At 41.2% G+C, this 24,695-nt stretch overlaps 1 protein-coding gene across 16 annotated transcripts in view; it reads right to left on the bottom strand.

Annotated features, from left to right (window-relative positions):
* The window catches only part of AAK1 (AP2 associated kinase 1), a 172,142-nt gene that overhangs the window by 64,929 nt on the left and 82,518 nt on the right, over positions 1 to 24,695 (bottom strand). For all 16 annotated transcript variants that reach the window (XM_043603567.1, XM_043603570.1, XM_043603559.1 and 13 more), the window contains exons 4-6: positions 11,828 to 11,936; positions 10,031 to 10,173; positions 748 to 869 (exon numbers count right to left, since the gene is read on the bottom strand). In XM_043603567.1, the coding sequence (XP_043459502.1) occupies positions 748 to 869; positions 10,031 to 10,173; positions 11,828 to 11,936 (374 nt within the window). The remainder of the gene's footprint in view (positions 1 to 747; positions 870 to 10,030; positions 10,174 to 11,827; positions 11,937 to 24,695) is intronic.

The raw sequence follows: 24,695 nt of genomic DNA on the forward strand, positions 1-24,695 counted from the left end.
GTCTCTAAAACCCACAGGGCACCGTGCTCTAGGTGTCCACCAGAGCCTTGGACCGGAAGTCTTCCCACCCCAGGCTTGGCTGCCAAGAGTGATGCAGGAAAGGAGACTGGGTCAGGATACAGGTGTGCATACTAGACTTCTGGATTATTAGTAGTATTATGGCCTGTGAAAAATCTAACACTCTTGACAATAGGGTAAATTGGGTCAGGTTCTTAACTGGAGCCAGAAATTTAGAGAAGCTTTTTCTCATGGCAGTCAGTGATTCAGTATCTGTAGAGACTTCACATTCCTACTTACCATTAATTCCATTAGATTGGTGACCTCCTTAGGAGCAAGAAGGAATACACAGCAATGCAGGGTTCAGTGAAAAGCACATCCAACTGACTGATAATGTCATAGTTGTTGTGATTCCGCTTAAAAACATCACAGTACCTCTATGGTTTGTGTACCATTCAGCTTTTTAAGGGCTGTGTGACTTAAGTCAAAATATCTATGTACAGTGACCACTGGTCCATTGATAAAGCGCTGTATGACTCCTTCATTTTACGCTATTGACCAACGCTTGCAAACCACTTGACAGCCTCCTCTTAAAATCAAACAATCCCACTGCCCAACACGATGCTCTGAGACAAGGGGGGCCATGACTAGCACCCTGGTCTTTCCGCCCTGACCTTCTCATCCAGAAGCTGAAAGTAATGTTGCTGATCTGCAAATGGACGAAACTCCAAGAGAAGAGGAAAGGCTTACTTCTTAATCTCATCTTCTACTGCATTGACTCCCTCAGTTTGTGGATTCTGAAATTTGTTGGTGGCGCTTCCAAAGTCACACAGGACGTAGTGGCCTCGGTCATGCAAGAGGATATTTTCAACCTGAAAAACATTCCCCAACCACCCGATCCAAGATATTATTTAGTAATGCATATGAAAATCTGGTTCATAGTCACATAAATATTCTATTTCTGATAATCCCACTAATATGCACAGGCAAGTTCTTCCCCACCAAGTATCTCGCCAGGGGTCATCCCAAGTGAACAAAAAGAAAAGCACAGTAACAGGGTAAAATGAGAGTAGAGGGGGTAAATAGAGGAAAGTCCACAATGGGGAAATGAGTCCCACTTACCTAGATTTCCAGCTACATTTCTCACCTTGGCAGAAACAGTCCTAATACTTTTAAGTCTCTGCATCTTTTTTCATGCTTTTCTCTCCATCTAGAATACTCTCTATGACCTCCACCCCCTTAGCCAACTATCAATATCCCATTCATCTTCCGAACTCCAGTTCAGATGCCACGTCTTCTTTGAAGCCTTCCTCAAGCACCCACTCAGACAAATGTCACTCTTTCCCCATGGCCCTTCAGTACTTCATTCTTCCTGACATCAGTGATTTCACTTGAGTCTTACACATGCATATATCAATTTCTTTACTACAGTAAGTTAGAATTTCCAGAATTAATAAACATTTGCTGTATTTTAGTTACTTCTCAAAGTGATTAAAGGCCTGCGGGCAAATGTCCAGTTTTCCTGTTGAAGTATTACCTTATCTTTCTGTAGATGAATGCTTTGGGCAGCGAGTTAGCAGTTCCAGGTAGAAGGGAGCTCACAAAGACCAGAATCTACAGAAATCTCTGGTATCAAAGGAGTATGCCAGTGCAAGAATAACTCCAAAATAGTGGGCACTTCTGTACTCAGGATGTACTGAGTCATTTTTGGTCTAGGTGAATTGCGTTGACCGGTATGTTGGAGGACAGACCTAGCTATGCGTGGGCAGTAAAATGGCGGCCAAAAAATCTTGTTAGGCCAGTAAGTCTATAGTCTCCATTGTCTTTTGTCTTCAGCCTTCCAAAGACTGATCACCTTCGGAAAACAAAGGCCAGAGTCTACTATAGGCTCCTTAAAGACAAACACCATCTCGGGGCGGCTCAGCCACCCATCTGGGTGGCTCAGTCGGGTTGGGCGTCTGACTTCGGCTCAGGTCATGATCTCACGGTTTGTGAGTTCGAGCCCCGCATCAGGCTCTGTGCTGACAGCTCAGAGCCTGGAGCCTGCTTCGGATTCTGTGTCCACTTCTCTCTCTGCCCCTCGCCAACTTGTGCTCTGTCTTTCTGTGTCTCTCAAAAAATAAATACATGTAAAAAAAAAAAAAAAGACAAGCACCATCTCTTCATTGCGTTTGTAGTCTTCTTTGCCAGTGCCTACCATTGTGCTTGGCACAGAAATGTTGGTTGAATGGTATAAGTTAAAAAAGAGGAACACATTTAATACCGTGTTTGTGTGTATGTGTGTCTGTCAGAAGCAAGATGGGAGCCACCAAATACCCAGACCCCATTACTGCACATATTGGTTCTTTAAACAAACAAACAAACAAAAATCTGGTCAACTGTGATAGTCTCTTGTTCCAATACTCGTTTCTACCTATACTTGCTTTAATTCTCCTAAAAATTACATTATGTATTATAAAAATGTTTACAGTTTGTATCTGCTAAACCTAAAGTCTTTGCTGCAAACTGATTCTTTTATTTGTTGTCTCTTACTCCTACTGAGTCTCACTCCTGGTACTGTTATGAGGGGTTTTGTTACTGTTGCTGTTAACTCATGTTCCTTGGAATTCATCTGGGGGAAGCCTATGAGGCCTGAGTTTAAAGTCTATTGTTCTTCCAGAAAGGATATGCTTTTGCACCTGGGGCACTGCTAACCTACAATCACTTTAACCTAGAATTTTGACCTTGGGATTTTTAGCCACATAAGGCAGTATGAACTACGGCTATCATCTCTCATGGATATGCTCTTGTTCTCCAGAGACAAGGCTAAGGGAAGCAAATATTTCTACCATCTACAGCTTTTCAAAAACTCATCAGTTTAACCTATTTACACAAAGTAACACAGTCAAGCTATCCTGAACATATACTCACTTTAGGAATCTAAAATAATTCCGACAAAACAATACTAATATTTCTAATCTACTTTAGAGGTTATAAACAGAACAGCTACGATTTCCTGAGCTTTTACTATTACGAGTACTACTGTACTCATCACTTTACATGGATTATCCTCATAATAATATAATAATATCCCTGTTTTACAGATGTGGAGAGTGAGACTCACAGTGATGAAGCTGGGAAGCAAACCTAGGCAATTTAATTCTAGAGAAAGGCAGGTAATTACCTTTCTGCCAGGGTAGGAAGCAGATGAATTACTCACAGTCCCCACCCATAAGTATCCACCAACTGAGGTGGGTATGATGACTATATTTGCCCAGTGTACTGGATACAAGCTTAAGGACAGGGCTGCCTCGGTCCTTTATGTTCACAAATATCCTATAATAGGAATCTAGTCAATGAGGAACCAGGTGTCTAACCACTAGCTAGGCTGCTTTGCTCAGTGTCTCGTAAACATTCCCTGTATCGCCTGGTTTATCATTTTATTCAATTGCTCATTCTCTACCTGTCAAATCGTAGCCATTCTTCAGGGCTTTGCTCAAGTCGCAAGTCCTCAGTAAAACCTTCCATGGCTATCCTACAAAATCTGCAGAACTTACTGTCCATAGGAGGGGCTGCCAAAGTAAGACCTTTGGGCCAAATACAGCCATGCCCATTGGTTACTTATCCTCTAGTCTATGGCTGCTTTTGAGCTCCAGTGGCAGAGGTGAGTAGTTGTGACAGACGATCTGGCTGACAAGCCAAAATATTTACTATCTGGTCCTTTGCAGAAGTTTGCCAACTTCTGGTCTATCATTACACTATGCCTGTGTGTCTCCTGCAATACCCAGTCAAGTATTTTACATACGCCAGATACCCTTCCATCCCTTATTCAGTATCCATTAGCAGTGATCTTCCTTCCTGGTCTCACGTGAAACCATGCATCTCCCATTCTATGTGTTCAGTCCCTTCCCAAATTAGTTTCTATTCTTCTAATGCTAGATTGTACATTCTAAAACACTGTTAAGTGAGTTCACGTCAAAATACAAATAAGGTAGTTCCAGGGACCAAAATCACTGGGTTGGGCCAGAGGCAGTGGGGGTGGGGGTGAGGGGGTCAGCGGGAAGGAAAACTGAGTAGACAAAAGACAGAATAACGAAGAGGCACATAAGGGTTTTTGTCTTGTTTTTATCCCCCTCACCTAAAAAACTCGGTTTGTATTTCTGGTTAGCTCCAGAGTGGCAGCACTCAGCAGTTATACCGTTATCAGCCTTCCCATAAAGATAACATTGCACAAGACTGTATTTGCAGGAAAAGCAGTTAAAAAGTAAAGGTGTGTACAAAAGTGGACCTAAAGCCAGAAATACCAACGTAGGGGAAAGCCTTATCAATATCAAAGAAATACTAATGCAGGTAAGAACCATAAGCCCTGCTCCGGTGGCTCTGCAGGTTTGCTGGGAGGATCATGAGACTGCGAAGGTGAACTCGCTTAGCAGCAGCCACCTCAGCAGCGGCCACACCCTCTGCGCCTTCTCAGTCTGTCCCTGTGACTTGTAACACCCGTGGAAACCTCCAAGATCAAGCTGGCCGCTGCCCTTCGTCACCACCAGCACACTTAACACAGAGCCTGGTGCGCGGCAACCACATTGGAACCGGGGGTCAGAAGAGCTCAGGGACTATTTAGATGTCTGACCTTGGACAAACCTTTAAACCTCTTTGGGCTTGTTTCTCATCTGCAAAGTACAGCTAATACTATTTCTATCATGGTTTTTATGAAGCAAGCAAGAGAATGTATGTGAGAGCAAACTATAAGTCTCCCTATATAAACCTAAGAAGTTATTACCACTCATTTTAGAGAGAGACACACACATTTGAACTCCTACTATATGCCAAGTAGCTTCTGGAGATAAGGTTATGAACAAATCCAAGTTCAGCTGCTCGTGTCGTGTAGAGTCTAGTGGAAGAGAGTAAGGAAGGAAGTATAATTGCCAGGTGGTGATAACTGTTATATATAAAAAAAAGCCAACAGGTGAAATATATCTAAGGGGAAGAGAGATGCTACTGCAAATGGCACAGTTGGAAAGGTCACTGGGATGAGGTGAGCAGAGACCCAAATGAAGGGCAGCCACAGACCCCCTGGGGGAGGGGCACTCTCAGAGGAGAGGAGGGAGCAGGCCTGAGGCATCTGAGGCACAGAAGCAGGCCACCTTGGCTGGGACAGTACTGTGCTGGGCACCAGTGCCACAAAGAAAACTGAGGACATGGGACTGGGCATACTAAGGGCTAGCGCCCTTGTGAATGGGGAGGCCGGATACTGCTGAGCCTTGGGGAAGTGAAGGACTTAGGTGAGTGAAACTCATAATAGAACCAAAGGCAGAGAAGCAGGAATGATGACATTAACAATCGTATCAGCAACTAGCAGCACTCACTAGGAGGCACTTTTACCTACAGGATTTCATGAAATTCTTACAAAGTCTTATTGTCCCCAGTTAAGAGATGAGAAAATGGAGCCCAGTTACCTAACATGCCTGAGGTCACTAGGCTGGTAGGGCAGGATGGGGCTCACTCTGCCTGCGTGCTGAAGCTACACCCTCACTGCTGCACTGATACGCATCATGCCATCAAGGAATGAGGGCAGTTCACACCGGCAACCATGAAGGGAGAAAGAGAGAGGACCAGAGCAGCTGACAGAGGGCAGACTGAGGAAGGCCACTAGGGAGACACTCAGCAGATGGAGAGAGGTGTTTTAGGAAGGTTAGCACGGTGAGAGAGGAGAAGGGAGAACACGAGGGTGGGTGCAATTGTCTAGACGGGAGGCGACTCAGGCCAGGTCTAGAGCAGGGCCCAGAGGAATTAAGGTGGACAAGGAAGGGAGACAACCAACTGGACATTCGTGTATCATCTTCTGGAAGCTCCAAAGAACGTTCCTAGTGATCTGTTTTTGGCAAAGTCCCTTAGGATGTAAGCCTAATGGTGGTGACCACTGCTTACAATCCTACAGTCTTCCAGCTCTTTGAGGGTTTAATGCTGCTGACCTTATTTCCCAACCCATCGGCTTAAGAGGGTTATTAAAGCTGTCACTCCCAAACTCTGCTTACAGCTGTAGCTAAAAGGTCTGGAAAGCCACCTCCTACTGACCCTTCCTCTTCACATTATTCCAAACAGATATGGCATTCAGGCATTTCAATCACCAGAAATTTTGGAGGATTAGATAAATGTAGGTGTTCAAACTTGTGATTCTAAAAATGGGACAAAAATCTTCATCCTATTGTACTTCACGAAATCAAAATCTCTTTTCCGACGAAAGAGGACACATTCATGACTTTCTCAATCTGAATGCACTTATTAAATCTTAACCCCTTCTTAAGTGCCTGGACAGACAGCATGGTGTAACAGAGCAAAAACAAACAAACACCAAAATGGGAGTAAAAGCCCTTGGCCTTTGTTCTAGTTTGACCACAGAATTAGCTGTGCAGGTCCCAGCCTTTCTGGGCAGAGGATTCCTCATTGGTAATAGGAGAGGGCTGGCTTAGGTGACCTTCCCAGCTCTATGACCCCATGATCTGCAATGATCTCTTTCTTTCCTCAGGGAGATAAAAATTAAACAAAAACAGGGAAATGATTAATATGCTAAAATACCGTATTTGAAGAAAGACCTCCAATAACGAACAGAACTTTGGTAATGGTTATTTTTATAACATAAGCTGCTTCAGGATAGGGACCGCTTTCAGTTTATTTCCCACACACAATTTGAAAGAAAGACCACACACATGGCAGGCAGGGCAAGAGGGGCTTTTCCTCTGTTTGCGTGTGAACAAGCAGACCCAGGGTGGCACTGACTCCACAAGGGGATCTGCAGCTGGCCTGGCCTGTGCTCTTTTCCATGTCGTACTGACTTTTGTTCAAGATGGTGCCTCCTCACCAAATGTAAATCTGCTTAGAGAAGCAACTACAGATCAGCAACCAGCACCTCCTCTGGCCAACAGGAGAATTAAGAACTTCTAGGCTCTGGCTACCGCTAGGACTGTAGTGGCTGGACATGTAGCTCAGAGTGTCCGAGACTACGTGATGGCAAACAACAGGTACACAGGGACTTTTTGGTCAGGCCTTAGGAGGCTGGCAGTGCGGGAGGCAAACGGACTGACTGCCCACCGGGCACATATTAGTAGAAATCAATAAAATCTAATTTGCTAACCAAAACAGCTATACGGCACAGAGTATAAGATATGGGGAGTCTGGGAAACCTTCAGTCAAAACAACCAGGAGTCAATAACTGCAATTAACAGCCACAGGACTTTTTTGGAACAATCACAATCGAGGCCTCCTCCCAGGGGCCCCTATTTACATTCCCTATTTCCAAAGTAGAGGAGAAATGGAAACAAAGTCTCCTGAATCACTCCCGGCAACCCAGCAGCAGGCCTGACGGTCTTCCCGATGCATTAAAACACAACTACAGAGCCCCAGAGCGTGTTGCCAGCGCTGTGCTGACTTTCAGGAGCACCGAGGAGGGTCAAGGGGTACAGGGCTACGGGTGAGCTGGGAACCAGCGTGGCGGCCTCTCCTCCAATTCCACTTTGCTCCACGTTCTTCTGCTAAAATATCTCATGGACCATTCAGGGCAGCGAAGAAAGAGTCCGGGGCTCCTACTCCCATCCTACTTCCTGTCCCCAGGTGGACCCTGAGCTCTGTACTTCAGGCTCCTATCACTGGACGACACTTCACCAACCGCCTCACAGCAGCACTGAGATGCTGGGAATGTGCAAATTAGGTAGGTGTTATTTACAGGTATGAAATGATTCATCATCGAGGCCTCATTTAATCCAGTTAAAATAAAGGAAGATTCTGTTCGAGAACACAGGATCAGCACTCTCTACAAGGGTGCTCAGTGGCCCTCTCTGCCTCCTTCCTTTGCCCTCACCTTCATGCCCTGGCAGGCACTTGCTGTGTCACAGGTGTGCCTGGAGACAGACACGCATGCTCTAGGCCTCCTTGTCCCCTTCTCTAGGTAGCCCTCAGCATCTGCTCTCTGCCTGACATGTCCTTCGTCCTCTTTGTGACCACTTAAATCCCACAAGCCTGTAAAATCCCACTTTTCCAGAAGATCCCAACTTCCGTTACCTGGTCCCGCGACCCGATCGTACGTTAAGCAGCTTGATAACTCTGCTTGTTCATCACTTTGTTCTACAAAGTTCTGTATTTCACCTGTCTCTGTTTCAAATCTAAACGTTTCATTTGTTTCATTTATATCCTGTCACCGATACCAAAGCATCTGGGAAGTAGGAACCGTATTATACCGTGTTACTGTACCCCGTTCCACAGAATTATGTACTCTGCTAGGCTCATAATACTTGCTGAAATGTATTCTCCCTTTCCTACTAGAAAAAGGGCTGACTGTGGGTAGAGGGACACTGGAGGAGGCTATCTAAGGCTTTTGAAGTTATGTACCTATCTTCCCTTAAGCTCACTGCTTTACTACAGAAACGCCGGGATGTAAGTACCATGTTACACTAACCGGGATGGCTAAAATAAAAAAGGACGTAAGGGTTGGTGAGGATGTGGAGAAAACGGCACCCTCATGTGTTGCTGGTGGCATAGAAACAGCACAGCCACTCTACAAAACAGTTTGGCAGTTCCCCAGGGAGTTAACTGTAGTTACCACACGACCCAACAATTCCACCTCTAGGTAGATGCTCAGGAGAACGGACATGTGCCCACTTGAAACAGGTACACAGGTGTTCACAGTCTCGTTCGGAATATCCAAGGCCAAAACAACTCAAATGTCCATCAGTGACCAGATAAACAAAATGTAGTCTATCTACACTGTGAATATCATGCCATGAGAAGAAATGAAGTGGTGCTACACGCTACAACACTGATAAGCCTTGACAACATCATTACGTTTGGTGAAAGACGTCAGACACGAGAGGCCTCTTACTGAATGAGCCCGTTTATATGAAATGCACAGAACAGGCAACAGAAAGCAGATTAGTGTTTGCCTGGGGCCAAGGTGAGGTGGGAGTGAAGAGTGACTGCTGATGGATACACACGGTTTCCTTTGGGGAGACGAAATGTTCTGGAGTCAGATAGTGTGATGGTTGCACAGCCTGGTAAATACAGTAAAAGCCTCTGAACTGTATGCTTCGAAAGGGTGAGTTTTATGGTGTATGAATTATATCTCCATTTTTTAAAAAAAGCTAAAAAGAAAAAAAAATCCCTCAAAACAGAAATGCTGGCATGCCCCTTGTGTTCCTCAAACTTTAAAACACACAAAACTTACCCAGGGCGATTATTAAGCTATGAATTCCTGGGCTTCCCTGACACCACCATAAAAATTATAGCCCAACAGATTCAGTGCAGAATCCAGTAGCCTGCACTTAACAAGTACACCAGGGGCTGCTGATATAAGTTATTAGCCATGAAGCGTGTTTCTCAAAACACAGGGATAATGAAAAGAAATTGTAATTTAGAATCAGAAGAGCTAGCTTCACATTCTGGTGCTGCTCCTTCCCGGTTGTATGACCTCAGTCAAGTCATGTGACCTGAGTTTCCTTGATTATACAATGTAAAGAAGAACATCTTCCTCCAAAGAGTGTGCATAAAGCGTCTAGTAGGGTACATGGCACGTGTCAGTGAATCCTCCCCGGGTGCCAATGCCATTCAACAAACGCTGTCAAATTGACTAGAATATGAAAGGCCAGCTACAAGGAGATGGTAATTAGTAGAACAAAATTTTTAAATAATCACTTCATGGATTTTGCAAAATACGAGTGAGACTTTAAAAACCAAGCATCACTGTTCACAAACCATTTAAATGAGCGTAGTATTTTCTATAACCCTGGAAAAGTAAAACTGGGACTCTATCAGGAAAAACAAGAACAGCATGTATTCAGGCAGTTGATGATTATAAAGAATTTCTAAAGGCTACCTAAGCAATAAAAGTGATACCTGTTTTATACTTTCTTTATTTTAATTTCTATTTTCTCTCCCCAGGCAGAATGTAAGACATGTAAGGTTTCCATGCCTGAAGCTTCTCTCACATGCCCAAAGCATCTTCCCCATCCCTGGGGCAGATGGAAAATACCCTGAACACACTTCATGAAACAGTGCGGCCTGTTACCTTCAGGTCACGGTGGATAATAGGAGTTTTGCACTGGTGCAGGCGGGCAACGGCTTCACAGGTGTCACAAAATATCTGGAGCACTTCATTCTCTGTAAAACCTGTCTGCAGGCGCTGATTCATTAAGTTGACCACCTGGCCTCCTGGAGGGGACACAGAGCAAGGGAGAGGTTAGAAACACTCAGACTCACGACTTACCCAAGACAATGCTTGCGATCCAGTGCCTCTTCTAACGCATCAAAAACAGTCTATTTTATAAAGCACTACAGACGTGAGCTGCCTTCATTACATCTTCAAGATTAGTAGAAGTGACAATATGGTCCTGCTATAACCACTTGGGTCTACTGTCCCCATTTGTACGAGATGAGGCCCCAAGGTTCAACCTGTCATATCTTTTAGTAGGAATCAGACTACACAATAGACTCCAAGAGCAAGAAGAAGACAGCTTTTTATTTATTTTTTTTATTAAAAAAAATTTTTTTTAACGTTTATTTATTTTTGAGACAGAAAGAGACAGCATGAACAGGGGAGGGGCAGAGAGAGAGGGAGACACAGAATCTGAAACAGGCTCCAGGCTCTGAGCTGTCAGCACGGAGCCCGACGCGGGGCTTGAACTCATGGACCTCGAGATCATGACCTGAGCCGAAATGGGACGCTTAACCGACCGAGCCACCCAGGCGCCCCAGAAGACAGCTTTTTAGCCTGTGCTTTAGGAACGGCGTGGTATCTCTGGCTTCACTAACTACTTGCTGCCAAGAATGTAGAAATGCTACCCCAACATTTATTCTCCAGGACAGTAAGATTGATGACCTCACTTACAAAATTATCCAGATCCCTGGATGCTCCTACTGCCACGTCTCTAAATATTTTAACACCCAAAAGGGAATGGACAGAACGAAACAAACTGTCGAGTTCAAATTTGGTAGTATTTTATAAAATCAGCTTAAGAGTTCTTACAGGACAGCTAAAATTATTGGTTAACATCACATTTTGAGGGTTAACAACATATTTAACTTACGGTGAGTATCTTTAAAGGCAAGGAAAATGTCAGTGGAAGTAAGGATGATTATAAAACAGGGCACCAAACAGGAGACAGTGACCCAAGCCTATAAGTGGCAGCTGCTTAAGCCAAAAAAAAGTGAAACCTCCAGGCTGGCTGTTTGAAACGCAGTCAAATCTGAATCAATTCATGCTACAGTCTGGATTTCCGGAGATAAATGTGGCTTGAAACTCCAAGCTTTCAACTACTTAACTCTACTGGTAACAGCAGCATCGTTTGAATGGAGCCTTACTGGCAATTACAGCTTGCAAGCAAGGAGAGGAAAGGTCATTTCCATTAGACGAAAAGGATTATGTCCCACCCACCCCCTCCCCAACACAAGGTGGTGTGGGTGGAGAAGAGAACACAGGAGGGAGGGAGTTGAGAGGCTGAATCGTTTCTTCAGTCCATCTGGAGTTGGGTCTTTATTATGTGCCTTCATCACTTGTTTTAAAGCATCACAAATAACACATTCATTCTCCCCCTCATCCTTTCTCATTCATATACAAGCACCAAACCTTCCTAAATCTAACAAAAAGGGAGTTTTGTATTATCCACCATTTCAAATTGTTTGCCACCATAAGAATAACCAAGACGTGACAGCATGCTCTGTATCTTTTAGCCTCACAGTTTCTACATCTTTAAAACCACAACAACATACATTAGGGCACAGTGCACATTAACTGAAATGACCCCCATGCCCTTGACAATCAAAGTTCCAGAGCAATGCGAGCTTAAGGTATGGGTCATATACTCACCCCTACAGAAGTCCATCAGAATAAGCACTTCCCATACATCACCACTGCTCACGTTGTTGATACTGGAGTCAATGTAGCCCACAATGTTCTTGTGCCCCGACAGGTCTCTCTGTAAAGAAGAGTAGAGAAATATAGCATTAGTTACAGATACCAATACAGACAAAATGAGCCAGTCAGTTCCATTAGCACAGATAATTTAAATACAAAGAGGGGGCGCCTGGGTGGCTCAGTCGGTTAAGCATCCGACTTCGGCTCAGGACATGATCTCACAGTCCGTGAGTTCGAGCCCCGCGTCAGGCTCTGTGCTGACAGCTCAGAGCCTGGAGCCTGCTTCAGATTCTGTGTCTCCCTCTCTCTCTGCCCCTCCCCTGCTCATGCTCTGTCTCTCTGTGTCTTAAAAATAAATAAAAACATTAAAAAAAAATTCGGGAAGAGGGGAGTGGAAAAAGAAGTCGTTCTATGAGTCACCATATAAACATGGCAGTTTAGACCATAAAAACGGTAACTACCACCACACTAACCAGAGATTTGGCTGCTTAGAGTGATAAATAAAGTCTCTTTTAATTTGAAATTATATACCAAGACAAGAAGAAATCTCATAGTATCAAATGAATATACCTGAACTCTGAGCATCAAAGTTAAAACTCATTAGAACCTTCCACTGAGTGAAGGAGTAAGAATGACTGTTGCCTCAGAAAGGTAGGCAAAAACAGAAATGTGACACTGGAACTAACAGTGGAAAGTCACTGGAGCCCTATGAGAGAACAGTTTCAGAGAAGGGATGGGATGGGGGTGGTGGGGAGAGCAGAAATGGACTTGCAAAGAGTTGAGCACATAGAGCTGGTGACTACAAATCAGTCCTCTAGAACATCTCGTGCTTCAGAGAGGAACAGCATGGAGAGAAGGAATTCTTAGGATGGGAAAGAAGTGAGCCTGGGAGAGTGGAAGCAGCAGGAGCAGAAACCTTTAGCATATAGGAGAGGACAAAGGATAACTGCTGGAACCAAGTCCTGCAGGAAGAAGGCGCAGGGACTGAGAGCACTGTTAAAGGGACTGGTCTTAGAAAGAAGAGCAGGAAGGAAACAAAGATGGATATGCATACTGGTTTACAGCTGGAGAAAAGGGAATTTCATGGAGTTCCGATCTATTGTTCTGTTTTTGGTAGAGAGCAAGACCACGTTTGCAGTGTAAGGGAATGAGAAAGAAGCTTGATGAGAGAAATAAAAGGCTTCGAGCAACTACTTTGGATAACAGACAAGGGAGATGATGAAGCAGAAAAGCGGTCTCTCTTCTTCAAGTTCCTCCACAACAGAAAATGACTTCAGGGTTCATGTCACAAGGCCTGTTCTTCCCGCTGCTTTTCAGTCTCATCACCAACTCTTCAAAAACTTGATTTCGTTTACACAGTCTGGGAAGTAGGAAGAACTGGAGAGAAGTTTTTGAAGCCAAAATAGAGCAGAAGATCATGTTCTCCAAATGTTCACAAGACGAATGAAAAAACTAATGTTTCCACATTAGTAATTCATCTACATTTAACTGTTTGAAAAAGAATCAGCAGTGTTACCTCTGATTTATCTCACCCCAAGAGGAATAATAAAAAATCAGGAAGGAAAAAAAGCATTTGGTAGAGCCAAGAGGAGGTCAAGAGCTATTAGAAGACCCAAACTGGATAATTAACATCTGCAGATGGCATCCTAGAACAGTTGCCAAGCTGTCTGCTGATCAGTTCAAGCCCAAATTCCTGTTCATTTGTCTTCTGCAGAGTTCCTGAGATATGTCCAAGCAGAAAAGATCTCCTCTTTGGAGAGAGACGATGGAACTCACTTTTAACGACTTGATGATACAGCAGCATCTCAGATTTTACAGTAAAACCTCACTAGTCTGTAACTGATGGAGAAGATCACTTTGAATGGATGTGAAATGCAGAAAAGGTCAGGAGAAAAATCTTACCGCAAAGTGAGACTGACTCACACAGGGGGTACACTGCTCAGTTCTCCATATTAACAGGCCAGAGGAGGTCCAAGATTCCCCGACTTTCATTACAAGCCCGGTCCTAGGCTTGGAGAACAGAAATGGACATAGAGGTATGGGATGGAACCCACATGGTATTGGAGCTCAAGGCCTCAGGAAAAGACAGGATATAGGGAAGATGCCTTGATGCCCTTGGCTACAATTATTATTTGTGGTATTGAGATAAAAGTCTATATGATGAATCTAAGTCAAAACCTGATTTTTAGGGGAGTGGGAAATGTTCAGTTAAATTACAGATCGGATCAGTTTATATTTTACAATTTAATCGTGATAAGTCTAAGGAGTTTGAGATGTTATTTTAAACCTTATTTTTAAACTAACATTATATAAGGAGTTCCTGGGAGGCTCAGTCAGTAAAGCATCTGACTCTTGATTTGGGCTCAAGTCATGATCTCATGGTTTGCAGAGTTGAGTCCTGCATCAGGCTCTGCGCTGGCAGATTCTTGTTCTCCCTCTCTCTCTGCCCCTCCCTGGCTCACTCATGCTCATTCTCTCTCAAAATAAATAAATAAACTTCATATATATAAGGTATGTATATATACATATATGTGTAATATATACACATATATACATATATGTGTAATATATACATATATGATATACATACATATATAATACACACATACACACACACACACACATACATAAAGAATGGGGAAAGAAATATGTGCAAATCATACACATGATAAGGATCCAGTATCCAGACTATAAAGAAGCCTTAAAGCTCAACAATAAAAAGGCAACACAATGTAAAAACTGGTAAAGGATCTGAATGTAAATTTCTCCAAAGAGCATATACAAATGGCTGATAGGCACATGAAAAGATGCTCAACGCCATTAATCACTTGGAAAACACAAATCAAAACCATAATGAGATATCACTCTACAACCACGAGGATGACTATAATTAAAAACAGAAATAATAAAAAATGTTGGCAAGGATGTGCAGACTGGGACCTTCATACATTGCTGATAGAATATAAAATAGTGCAGCTTCTGTGGAAAATGGTTTGGCATTTTCTCAAAGAGTAGAGTTACCACTTGACCCAACAATTTCACTTCTGTGTATATACCCAAGGGAAATGAAATATCATATTCACACAAAAATTTGAACACAAATGTCCTTAGCAGCATTATTCATAATACCAAAAAGCAGAAACAACCCCAATGTCCATTAGGATATACAAAATGTTATATATACATAGGATGGAATATGACGTAGCCAAAATGGGTTAAATATACCCACTTTCAATGACACGTTTTTTAGTTGCATTACCATTTTGGCTGCTCCCATGTAAATGCTTTGCTTTGTCTATATCCTTTTTATAAGCATGGCCCCAGTTAATACTCCAGGTGTCGTTGGACTCCTGCAGAGTAGACGGGTACTATCACCTACTATTAATTTTATTAATGTAGCTAAAAATGGTATTCTTTTTCTTTTGGCAGCCACATTGCACTACATATTCATACTGAGTTAACTGACCACTAAAATACTTGAGACTTTTTCCACTTATGTTGCTTTAAATCTCCACCTTCCCAGAACTATGCTTGTAAAGTTGTTAAAATAAAATAAAAATCCAAGTGTATGACCTTGCCTTGTTATTTCATCTCATTAGAATCACTCCATTGCTTCAATTGGTAAGGATTGTTTTAGACCCTGATTCTATTGCCCAATGTAGTTGTTATATCTTCCAACTTTGTATTAGGTACATAATTGATAAGTATGTCTTCTATCTCTTTAATCAAGTTCTTTATTAAATGTAAAATAACATAAAGCTAATGGTAAGCTGCAGGGCTTTTTTCTTAGAAAGTTTCTAAGATTAATATCAAATCACTGGTCAGAAATCATTATACACAGTAGCTATTATTCCTGGCATCCAGCCTAGACTCTCCAACTTGCTCACAGATCTCTGGTGAGTGTCCTTACCCAATGATACGATCCACAGACACTGGACCTAGTGCACAATCCTGAGCTTCCTATCCAGAAACCTTCCCAGAGAAATCATGATGTTGATATGACATGGCCTGCTCTTATCCAACCTGAAGGCTCTTTGGATCCCTGCTTATTTACCCAAGTGACTACAAAATAACTTAAAATTTTATTTTATTTTAAAAATAAAATATATTGGGGTGCCTGGGTGGCTCAGTTGGTTGGGCCTCTGACTTCGGCTCAGGTCATGATCTCACGGTTCGTGGGTTCGAGCCCTGCATCAGGCTCTGTGCCGACAGCTCAGAGCCTGGAGCCTGCTTTAAATTCTGTGTCTCCCTCTCTGACCCTCCCACCCTCCTCATGCTGTCTCTCTCTCTCTCTCTCTCAAAAATAAATAAACATTAAAAAATTATTTTAAATAAGTAATACATTAACATTCAAAAAGAAAGAAATATATAGTAGGAAATTATTTTCTACTCCAATACTCATCCCCTATAAGGAACCCTCCCTTCCTCCCTTTTACCCTCCCTCTCTCTATCTCTCCTTCTCCCTCATCTTTTCAGTGTTTTGTTCAGGCAAATCCAAACAGTATGTATTACGTATGTACACAGACACACACACAGACACACACAGACACACACACACACAGACACACACACACACACACACCTTCTCTTACACAAAAAATAGCATCAAAGCATCTTTTTTTTTTTAATTTTTTTTTAAACGTTTATTTATTTTTGAGACAGAGGGAGACAGAGCATGAACGGGGGAGGGTCACAGAGAGAGGGAGACACAGAATCTGAAACAGGCTCCAGGCTCTGAGCTATCAGCATAGAGCCCGACGCGGGGCTCGAACTCACGGACCGCGAGATCATGACCTGAGCCGAAGTCGGCCGCTTAACCGACTGAGCCACCCAGGCGTCCGTCAAAGCATCTTTTATACATTCCAGATTCTTGTCCCCCATCTATCTCGATGTCCCTACTGTACGCATTCTACCTTTCTCCTTTTTAGGAATATGGAAACATTTTCCTGCCTCAAATCTTTTGATATCTCTTTTGTTGAAAGAAGGTCTGCAAACATGACTGGTGGCACCTCAGTGTCCTCACTATCAAGCTCGCTGCGGATGTAATCTGTCTGGGCCAGGAGATGTGAACACAGAACAGCACTTGATCCATCTTGAGCTAGAGATCTTATCCCTTTAAGTCTGAAGATAATTCATCTTTTCCTGCCTTTAGGCAAAGGAACCTGAAGCCCAAAACCCAACTTCCAACTGTTCATCAGAAACCAAAATCCTTTTGGTTTCATCAGGGCACATATCCCAGATGTACCCAAAGACTCATACCACACTCTGGTACATGGCACATAGCATTTGTCAAAATTAAATGTCTCTAGTGAAACCACTGATCATTCTTGAGTTTGGGTGAGATGTGGGTATATATCCTTACTCTGGGGTAAGTGCAGAGAGGACTCTCCTTCTTTGATCATTAACACATAAGCTTTAGCATGTTATAAAGCACATTATCCCTTCCAACTCCTTTCACAATCCTGACACCATTTGAGAGAGGAAGGGCTAGGGTATGGCCTATATTGCACAGAAGTCTGAGCCTAGAGGGTTAAAGACATCATGAGGGGCTTTTGATTAAAAATGGTAGGAAAAAAACTGTAAGTAAGTTGAATACTTGCTTTAATCTCTGCTTCCTTCTAAAGCCTTACTAAATGTTGTAATGAATTTGTTTTTTAAAAAGCATAAACTGGGGGCGCCTGGGTGGCGCAGTCGGTTAAGCGTCCGACTTCAGCCAGGTCACGATCTCGCGGTCTGTGAGTTCGAGCCCCGCGTCAGGCTCTGGGCTGATGGCTCAGAGCCTGGAGCCTGTTACTGATTCTGTGTCTCCCTCTCTCTCTGCCCCTCCCCCGTTCATGCTCTGTCCCTCTCTGTCCCAAAAATAAATAAACGTTGAAAAAAAAATAAAAAAATAAAAAGCATAAACTGAAGACTTCCATTTCCGGGAAAATGGAGATGTATTTTCGCCTATTCTTCCTTCTAAGAACAACTAAACACTCTGGACACTAGTATACATTTTAAAAAGCGTAACAAAAAGGGTCTGAAATGTGGACAGAAAGCAGACAGACTAGAAACTTTGGAACCCAAGGAATGAGATGATGGTGAGCTCTCTGTGTTATCTTCTTGTCCCATACATCCCAGACTAGAAACTGAAGAAGCCGGCTAACTAAAAACATTAATGGGCGTAGATAAAAAAAAGCCCCAGTAAAAGCCTGCTCTCTCTAGCCAAACCCAGGAAGGGGGCAGCCCAGCAAGACAGAAACGTACAGCCACTAAGTACTCTACTGCAGCCAAAACCACAGAAAAAACTGCAGCCCCTCCCCACAATGTGCCAGCAAAAGCCAAGTGCAGAGCCTAGACTTCTGTCTTCGCACAAACACACGGTATATGTATAAAACATTAATATATAAAAAACATACATAAGTACATATTACAGATAACACATATATCTAATATCTATATTATATATAACATTAATTAGAATAAATATTTAAAAGTTTTACCAAAAAAATGGCTAACAAGTATAGGAAAAGATGCTCAACATCACTAAGCATCAGGAAAATGCAAATCAAAATCACAAGGAGAGAACATTTCATGCCTATTAGGATGCCATCATTAAACAAACAAAAAATAACAAGTGCTGGCAAGAATGCGGAGATATTAGAATCCTTGTGGCACTGTTGGTGGGAATGTAAATTGGTATAGCCACTATGAAAAACAGAAAATTAAACACAGAATTACCATGTTACCCAGCAATCCCACTTCTTGGTGTAAATCCAAAAGAATTAAAAACAGGATCTCGAAGAGATATTTGCACACCCACGTTCATTACATTATTCACACTAACCAAGGGGCAGAAGCAGCCTAAATGTCCATTGATGGATAAACGGCTAAAGAAAATGTGGCATATACATATAGTGGAATATGACTCAATCTTAAAAGAGAAAGAAATCTTGTCATTTCTACAATATGGATGAACCTCGAGAATATTGCAGTAAGTGAAATAAGCCAGTCATAGAAGGACAAATACTGTATGATTCCACTTACACGAAGTATATAAACAGCTGAACTCATAGAAGCTGAGACTAGAATGGTAGTTGTCAGGAGCTGGGGCGGGAGGAGAAACGGGGAATTGCTATTCAATGGTATAAAGCTTCAGTTATACTAGATAAATAAGTTCTCCAGATCTGCTGCATAACACTGTGCCAACAGTTAATACTATACCCTTAAAAATGGTTAAGTTGCTGGGCACCTGGGGGGCTCAGTCAGGTAAGCGTCCAACTCAGAATTTTGGCTTAGGTCATACAATTTGATAGAGCCCTGCATCAGTGCAGAGCCTGCTTGGGATTCTCTCTCTCCTCTCTCTCTGATCCTCCCCCTGCACTCACGCACCCATGCTCGCTCTCTCGCGCTCTCAAAATACATAAATATTTTAAGAAATGGTTAAGATGGTAAATTTTAAGTTGTAAGGTTTTGACCACAATAAAAAAAAATATTTTTAAAAGTTAGAGTAAAATTAAAATAAAATAAAATTTAAATACTGGCTTACAAACAGAAAGATCTTCAAAATTGAAATAATAATTCCTTTGTTGATAATCTATGAAATATATCTAAATGAGTTGAAAATTTATACCCACACAAAATCTGCACACAGATGTTTATGACAGCTTTATTCACAATTGCTAACACTTGGAAGCAACCAAGATGTTCTTCAACAGACCAATGGATGAACTGTGAAATAACCATACAACGGAATATCATTCTGCTCTACAAAGAAAGGAGCTATCAAACCATGAAAAGACATGGAAGAACCCAAAATGCGTATTAAGTGAAAGAAGCCAATCTGTTAAGGTTACACACTGAATAATTCCAACTATACGATGTTCTGAAAAAGGCAAAACTAATAGGGCAATAAAATAAAAATCAATGGTTATCGGGTGTTGGGAGATTTGGTGGAATAAACAGGCAGAGCACAGGGGATGTCTGGAGCAGTGAAACTGTCCCATATGATACTATAATGGTAGATACATGCTATACATTTGTCAAACCCCTAATACAATTCCAAACTCAATGTACAATACCAAGAGTAAACCTTAATATAAACTATAGACTCTAGGTGATAATGATATGTCAATGTGTCAACTCCCACCTCAAGTATCTAGGAAAAGAAGAACAAAATAAACCTAGGGCGCCTGGGTGGCTCAGCTGGTTAAGCATCCGACTTTGGCTCAGGTCATGATCTCGTGGTTCATGAGCTCAAGCCCAGCGTTCGGCTCTACACTGACACCTCAGAGCCTGGCGCCTGCTTCAGATCTGTGCCTCCCTCTCTCTCTGCCCCACCCTCACTTACGCTCTGTCTCTCTCTTTCTCTCTCAAAACTAAATAAAGATTAAATAAATAAATAAATAGATAAATCAACCCAGAGCAAAAAGAAAGAGAGAAATAATAAATATAAGAATAAAAATCAATGAAGTAAAAAATGAAAAAATAGAGAAATCAATAAAACAAAGAGATGGTCCTTTGAAAACATCAACTGGCAAATCTCTAGCAACACCAATAAAGAAAAAAAGAAATACAAGATATAAGTTATCAATAACAGGAATGAATCAGGGGATATTGCCATAGACATGGCACACATCAACAGAGATAATACAAGAATATCACTAACAACTAACTCTACATGCATACATTTGACTTAAATGAAATGGACCAATTCCTCAAAGATACAAGCTATCACAACTTACCCAATATAAAATGGATAATCTGAATAGCCCCATAACTATTGTTTCTGTTTTTATTTTTGTTTTTATAATTTATTGTCAAGTTAGCTAACATACAGGGTGCTCTTAGCTTCAGGAGTAGATTCCTATGATTCTTCACTTACATACAAACTCAGTGCTTATCCCAACAACTGCCCTCCTCAGTGCCCATCACCCATTTTCCCCACCCCCCATAACCCCCAACCCCCATCAACCCTCAGTTTGTTCTCTGTATTTAAGAGTCGCTTATGGTTTGCCTCCCTCTCTGTATATAACTTATTTTTCCTTCCCTTCCCCTATAGCCTTCTGTTAGGTTTCTCAAATTACACATATGAGTGAAAACATATGGTATCTGTCTTTCTGACTGGTTTATTTCATTCAGCATAGTACCCTCCAGTTCCATCCACATTGTTGCGAATGGCAAAATTTTATTTTTTTTTTCATCGCTGAGTAGTATTCCATTGCATATATATACCACATCTTCTTTATCCATTCATTAGTTGATGGACACTTGTGAATAGCCTTATAACTATTAAGGAAACTGAATTTGTAACTTAATAACTCCCAAAAAAGAAATCCCCAGGCCCAGATGGTTTCACTGGAGAATTCCAACAAATGCTTAAGGAAGAATAAACACCAATTCTACAAAATCTCTCTTCCACAAAACAGAAGAAAAGGGTACACTTCCTAACTCATGTTATAAATCCAGAATTACCCTAATACCAAAACCAGAAAAAGCTGAATAAAACCAAAAATCTGCATGCCATTATCCCTCACGATTATAGATGTAAAAATCCTAACCAAAATATTCACAAATAGAATTCAAAAACATAATAAAAATAATTATAGGCCATGACCAAGTGGGGATTATTGCAGGGATGTAAGGCTGATTCAATATTTGAAAATCAGTCAATACAATGCCCTATATTAAAGCTAAATAAGAAAAATCATGAGCATATCAATCAATGCAGAAAAAATATTTAACAAATTTCAACTCTCATTCATGGTAAAAAAAAAAAACACCTCTTAGAAAAATAGGAATAGAGGGAAACTTCCTCAAATTTATTTTTTTTTTTTAATGTATTTTTAAAAACTACAGGGGCACCTGAGTGGCTCAGTTGGTTGAGGTCATGATTTCAGGTCAGGCCATGATCTTATGGTTCATGGGTTTGATCCTTGCATCAGGCTCTGTGCTGACAGCTTGGAGCCTGCTTGGGATGCTCTCTCTGTCCCTCTCTCTCTGCCCTTCCCCCAGGCGCTCTCACGCTCTCTCTCTCTCTCTCTTAAAATAAATAAATATTAAAGAAAAAATTTTAGGCATGCCTGAATGGCTCAGTTGGTTAAGTGTCCGACTCTTAGTTTCAGCTCAGGTCATGATCTTGCAATTTTGTGAGTTCAAGTCCCCCATTGGGCTCTGTGCTGGCAGTATGGAGCCTGCTTGGGATTCACCCTCTCTCTCTCTGCCTCTCCCCGACTCATGCTGTCTCTGACTTTCTCAAAATAAATAAACTTTAAAAATAAAAAAAAAGAAAGAAAAAATTTTAAAAACTACAGCTAACCATATGGTTAATGGTGAAAGTCTTCTTTCCTCCTAAGACTTGGGAAGAAGACAAGGATGTCCACTCACCATTGTTACTCAGCATAGTACTGCAAATTCTAGCCAATGCAATTAAGGCTAGAAAAGGAAATTAAAAGGATGCAGATTAGAAAGGAAGAAATAAAACTGCCTCTCTTTGCAGATGACACAATGGTCTATATAGAAAATCCTAAGTAATCTAGAAAAAAATTCAAGAAGTAGTAAACAAGTTCAGCAAGGTTAAAGGATATAAGATAAATACAGAATAATCAATTGGTTTTCTACATACTAGTAATAAACACAGGGACACCAAAATGAAAAATCCAATACCATTTATAATCACTCAAAACAAAACAAAGAAAACCTATGTATAAATCTAAGCACATGTACAAATCCTACATAACACTGATGAAAAAAAAAATCAAAGATGCAAATAAGTGGAGAGATGCACCATGTTCATTTACTGGAAAACTGCACAGAAAAGATGTCAATTCTCCCCAAGTTCATAAAAAGGTTTAATGGATTTCCTATCAAAATACTTGCCAGATATTCTGTAGATAAAGATTATTCTAAAATTTATATGAAAAGGCAAAAGAACTAGAATAGGTAAAACAATTTTAGAAAGAAAAAAAAGAAGTAGGTGGAATCAGTCTGATTTCAAGACTTATTATAAAGCTACAGTAATGAAGGTTGTGTGGTACTGGTGGAGGGACAGACATAGAGATTAATGGAACAGCATAAAGAAGGGTCTGGAGATGGACCCTCACAAATACGCCCAACTGAGTTCTGACAAACATATTCAATGGAGGAAAGACAGCCTTTCAACAAAGGGTGCTAGAGCAAATGGAGACCCATAGGCAAAAGAAATGAACCTCAACCTAAGTCTCATACCTGCCATAAAAATTTATTCAAAATGAATCACAGACTTAAATGTAAAATGTAAAACTATAAAACTTTTAGGAAAAAAACAGGACAAAAATCTTCAGAAGCAAGGGGTAGGCAGAGTTCTTAGAAATGACACCAAAAACATGTTCCACAAAAAGGAGAAATGATAGACTGCACTTCATCAAAATTAAACATAAAACAAAACAAAAACAAACACAAAGGTCTTAAACATTTTAAAGCCTGATAAATAAAAAATTCAACGGCATGGCTGTAAAGCTGAGGAAATCACCAGAATGTAGAGGGGGAAAAAAAGAAAACAAAGAAATGAAAAATAAAAGGGAGAAAATAAGAAAATTAGAAAATCAATTCAGCAAGAACCAACAGCTGAATAACAGCAATTTCAGGCAAAAGGAAGACAGAAAAGGAAATCACCAAATGAGACAAACTAAAATTCCTCACAGTGCAAGGATGGGAGTCTCCGGATTACATGGGAACACCATTTATTAATAAATAAAAAGTGTATACAGCAAGGTATATCATCAAGATATTTCAGAACACTGTAAACAAAAGGGAAATTGATAAATTTCTAGGGAGAAATTTCTAGGGTCACACCCAAAGGGCCAAATATTAGAATGACTCAAGACTTCCTATGTACAACAATGAAAGCTAAAATATGGTACAGTAATGCTTCCAAGAAATATCTAAATGAAATGATTTCTAAGCCAGAATTTTTTTTTTTTTTTAATAAGATTTCACATGGGATGCCTGGGGTGGCTCAGTCAGTTCGGCGTCCGACTTCGGCTCAGGTCATGATCTCGCAGTTTGTGGGTTCGAGCCCCGCGTCGGGCTCTGTGCTGACAGCTCGGAGCCTAGAGCCTGCTTCCAATTCTGTGTCTCCTTCTCTCTCTGCCCCTCCCCCACTTGTGCTCTGTCTCTCTCTATCAAAAATAAATAAACGTAAAAAATATATATATATCTTTTAAAATAAGATTTCACATGTGTGAGCATAAAATAAAGACACTTCTAGACCTAGAAGGTCTCAAAACTTTACCTACCATGCATAAGGAAGCTACCACAGGATAAGCTCCACCACAATGAGGAAGTAAAACAAAAAACGAGTCAGGAAATCTAACAAAAAAGTGAGGCAAAGGGAATGACAAAGAAATTCCAAGATAAGACTGTAAATCAGGCCTAGAGAGCAACCAATTCAGATTTCATGGAGCTAGAAGACAGATTTCTTCAAGAAGATAAAATGGGCAGAGCACATAAATGCATTTAGAAGTATTAAAAAAAATGATTTCGACAACCTAGAGAGAGTTTGGGGTTAAACTGCTGAAAAGTACACAGAGAAGACAGACAAAAAAATTGAAAAAGATCGTTAATTCCAATGGAAAGAGAGTTATATAGAAAAGAGATAGTAATCCTAGTCCACAAGAAGATTCTGCAAGAATAGTGTTTTCTTACATGTAAAAACTCATACTACTGTAACTAACACACTGCCAAAATTTAACTGCTGTTGTAGCAGAATGGAAAATAAGAATGATTGCAAGGTATTTGGGGAAAAGGGTATACAGGGGATGAAAAAGCTAAATATTTACATTCCATACCATATAATACCTAA

Source organism: Prionailurus bengalensis, chromosome A3 (assembly GCF_016509475.1).
Source record: "Prionailurus bengalensis isolate Pbe53 chromosome A3, Fcat_Pben_1.1_paternal_pri, whole genome shotgun sequence".
Lineage (NCBI taxonomy): Eukaryota > Metazoa > Chordata > Mammalia > Carnivora > Felidae > Prionailurus > Prionailurus bengalensis.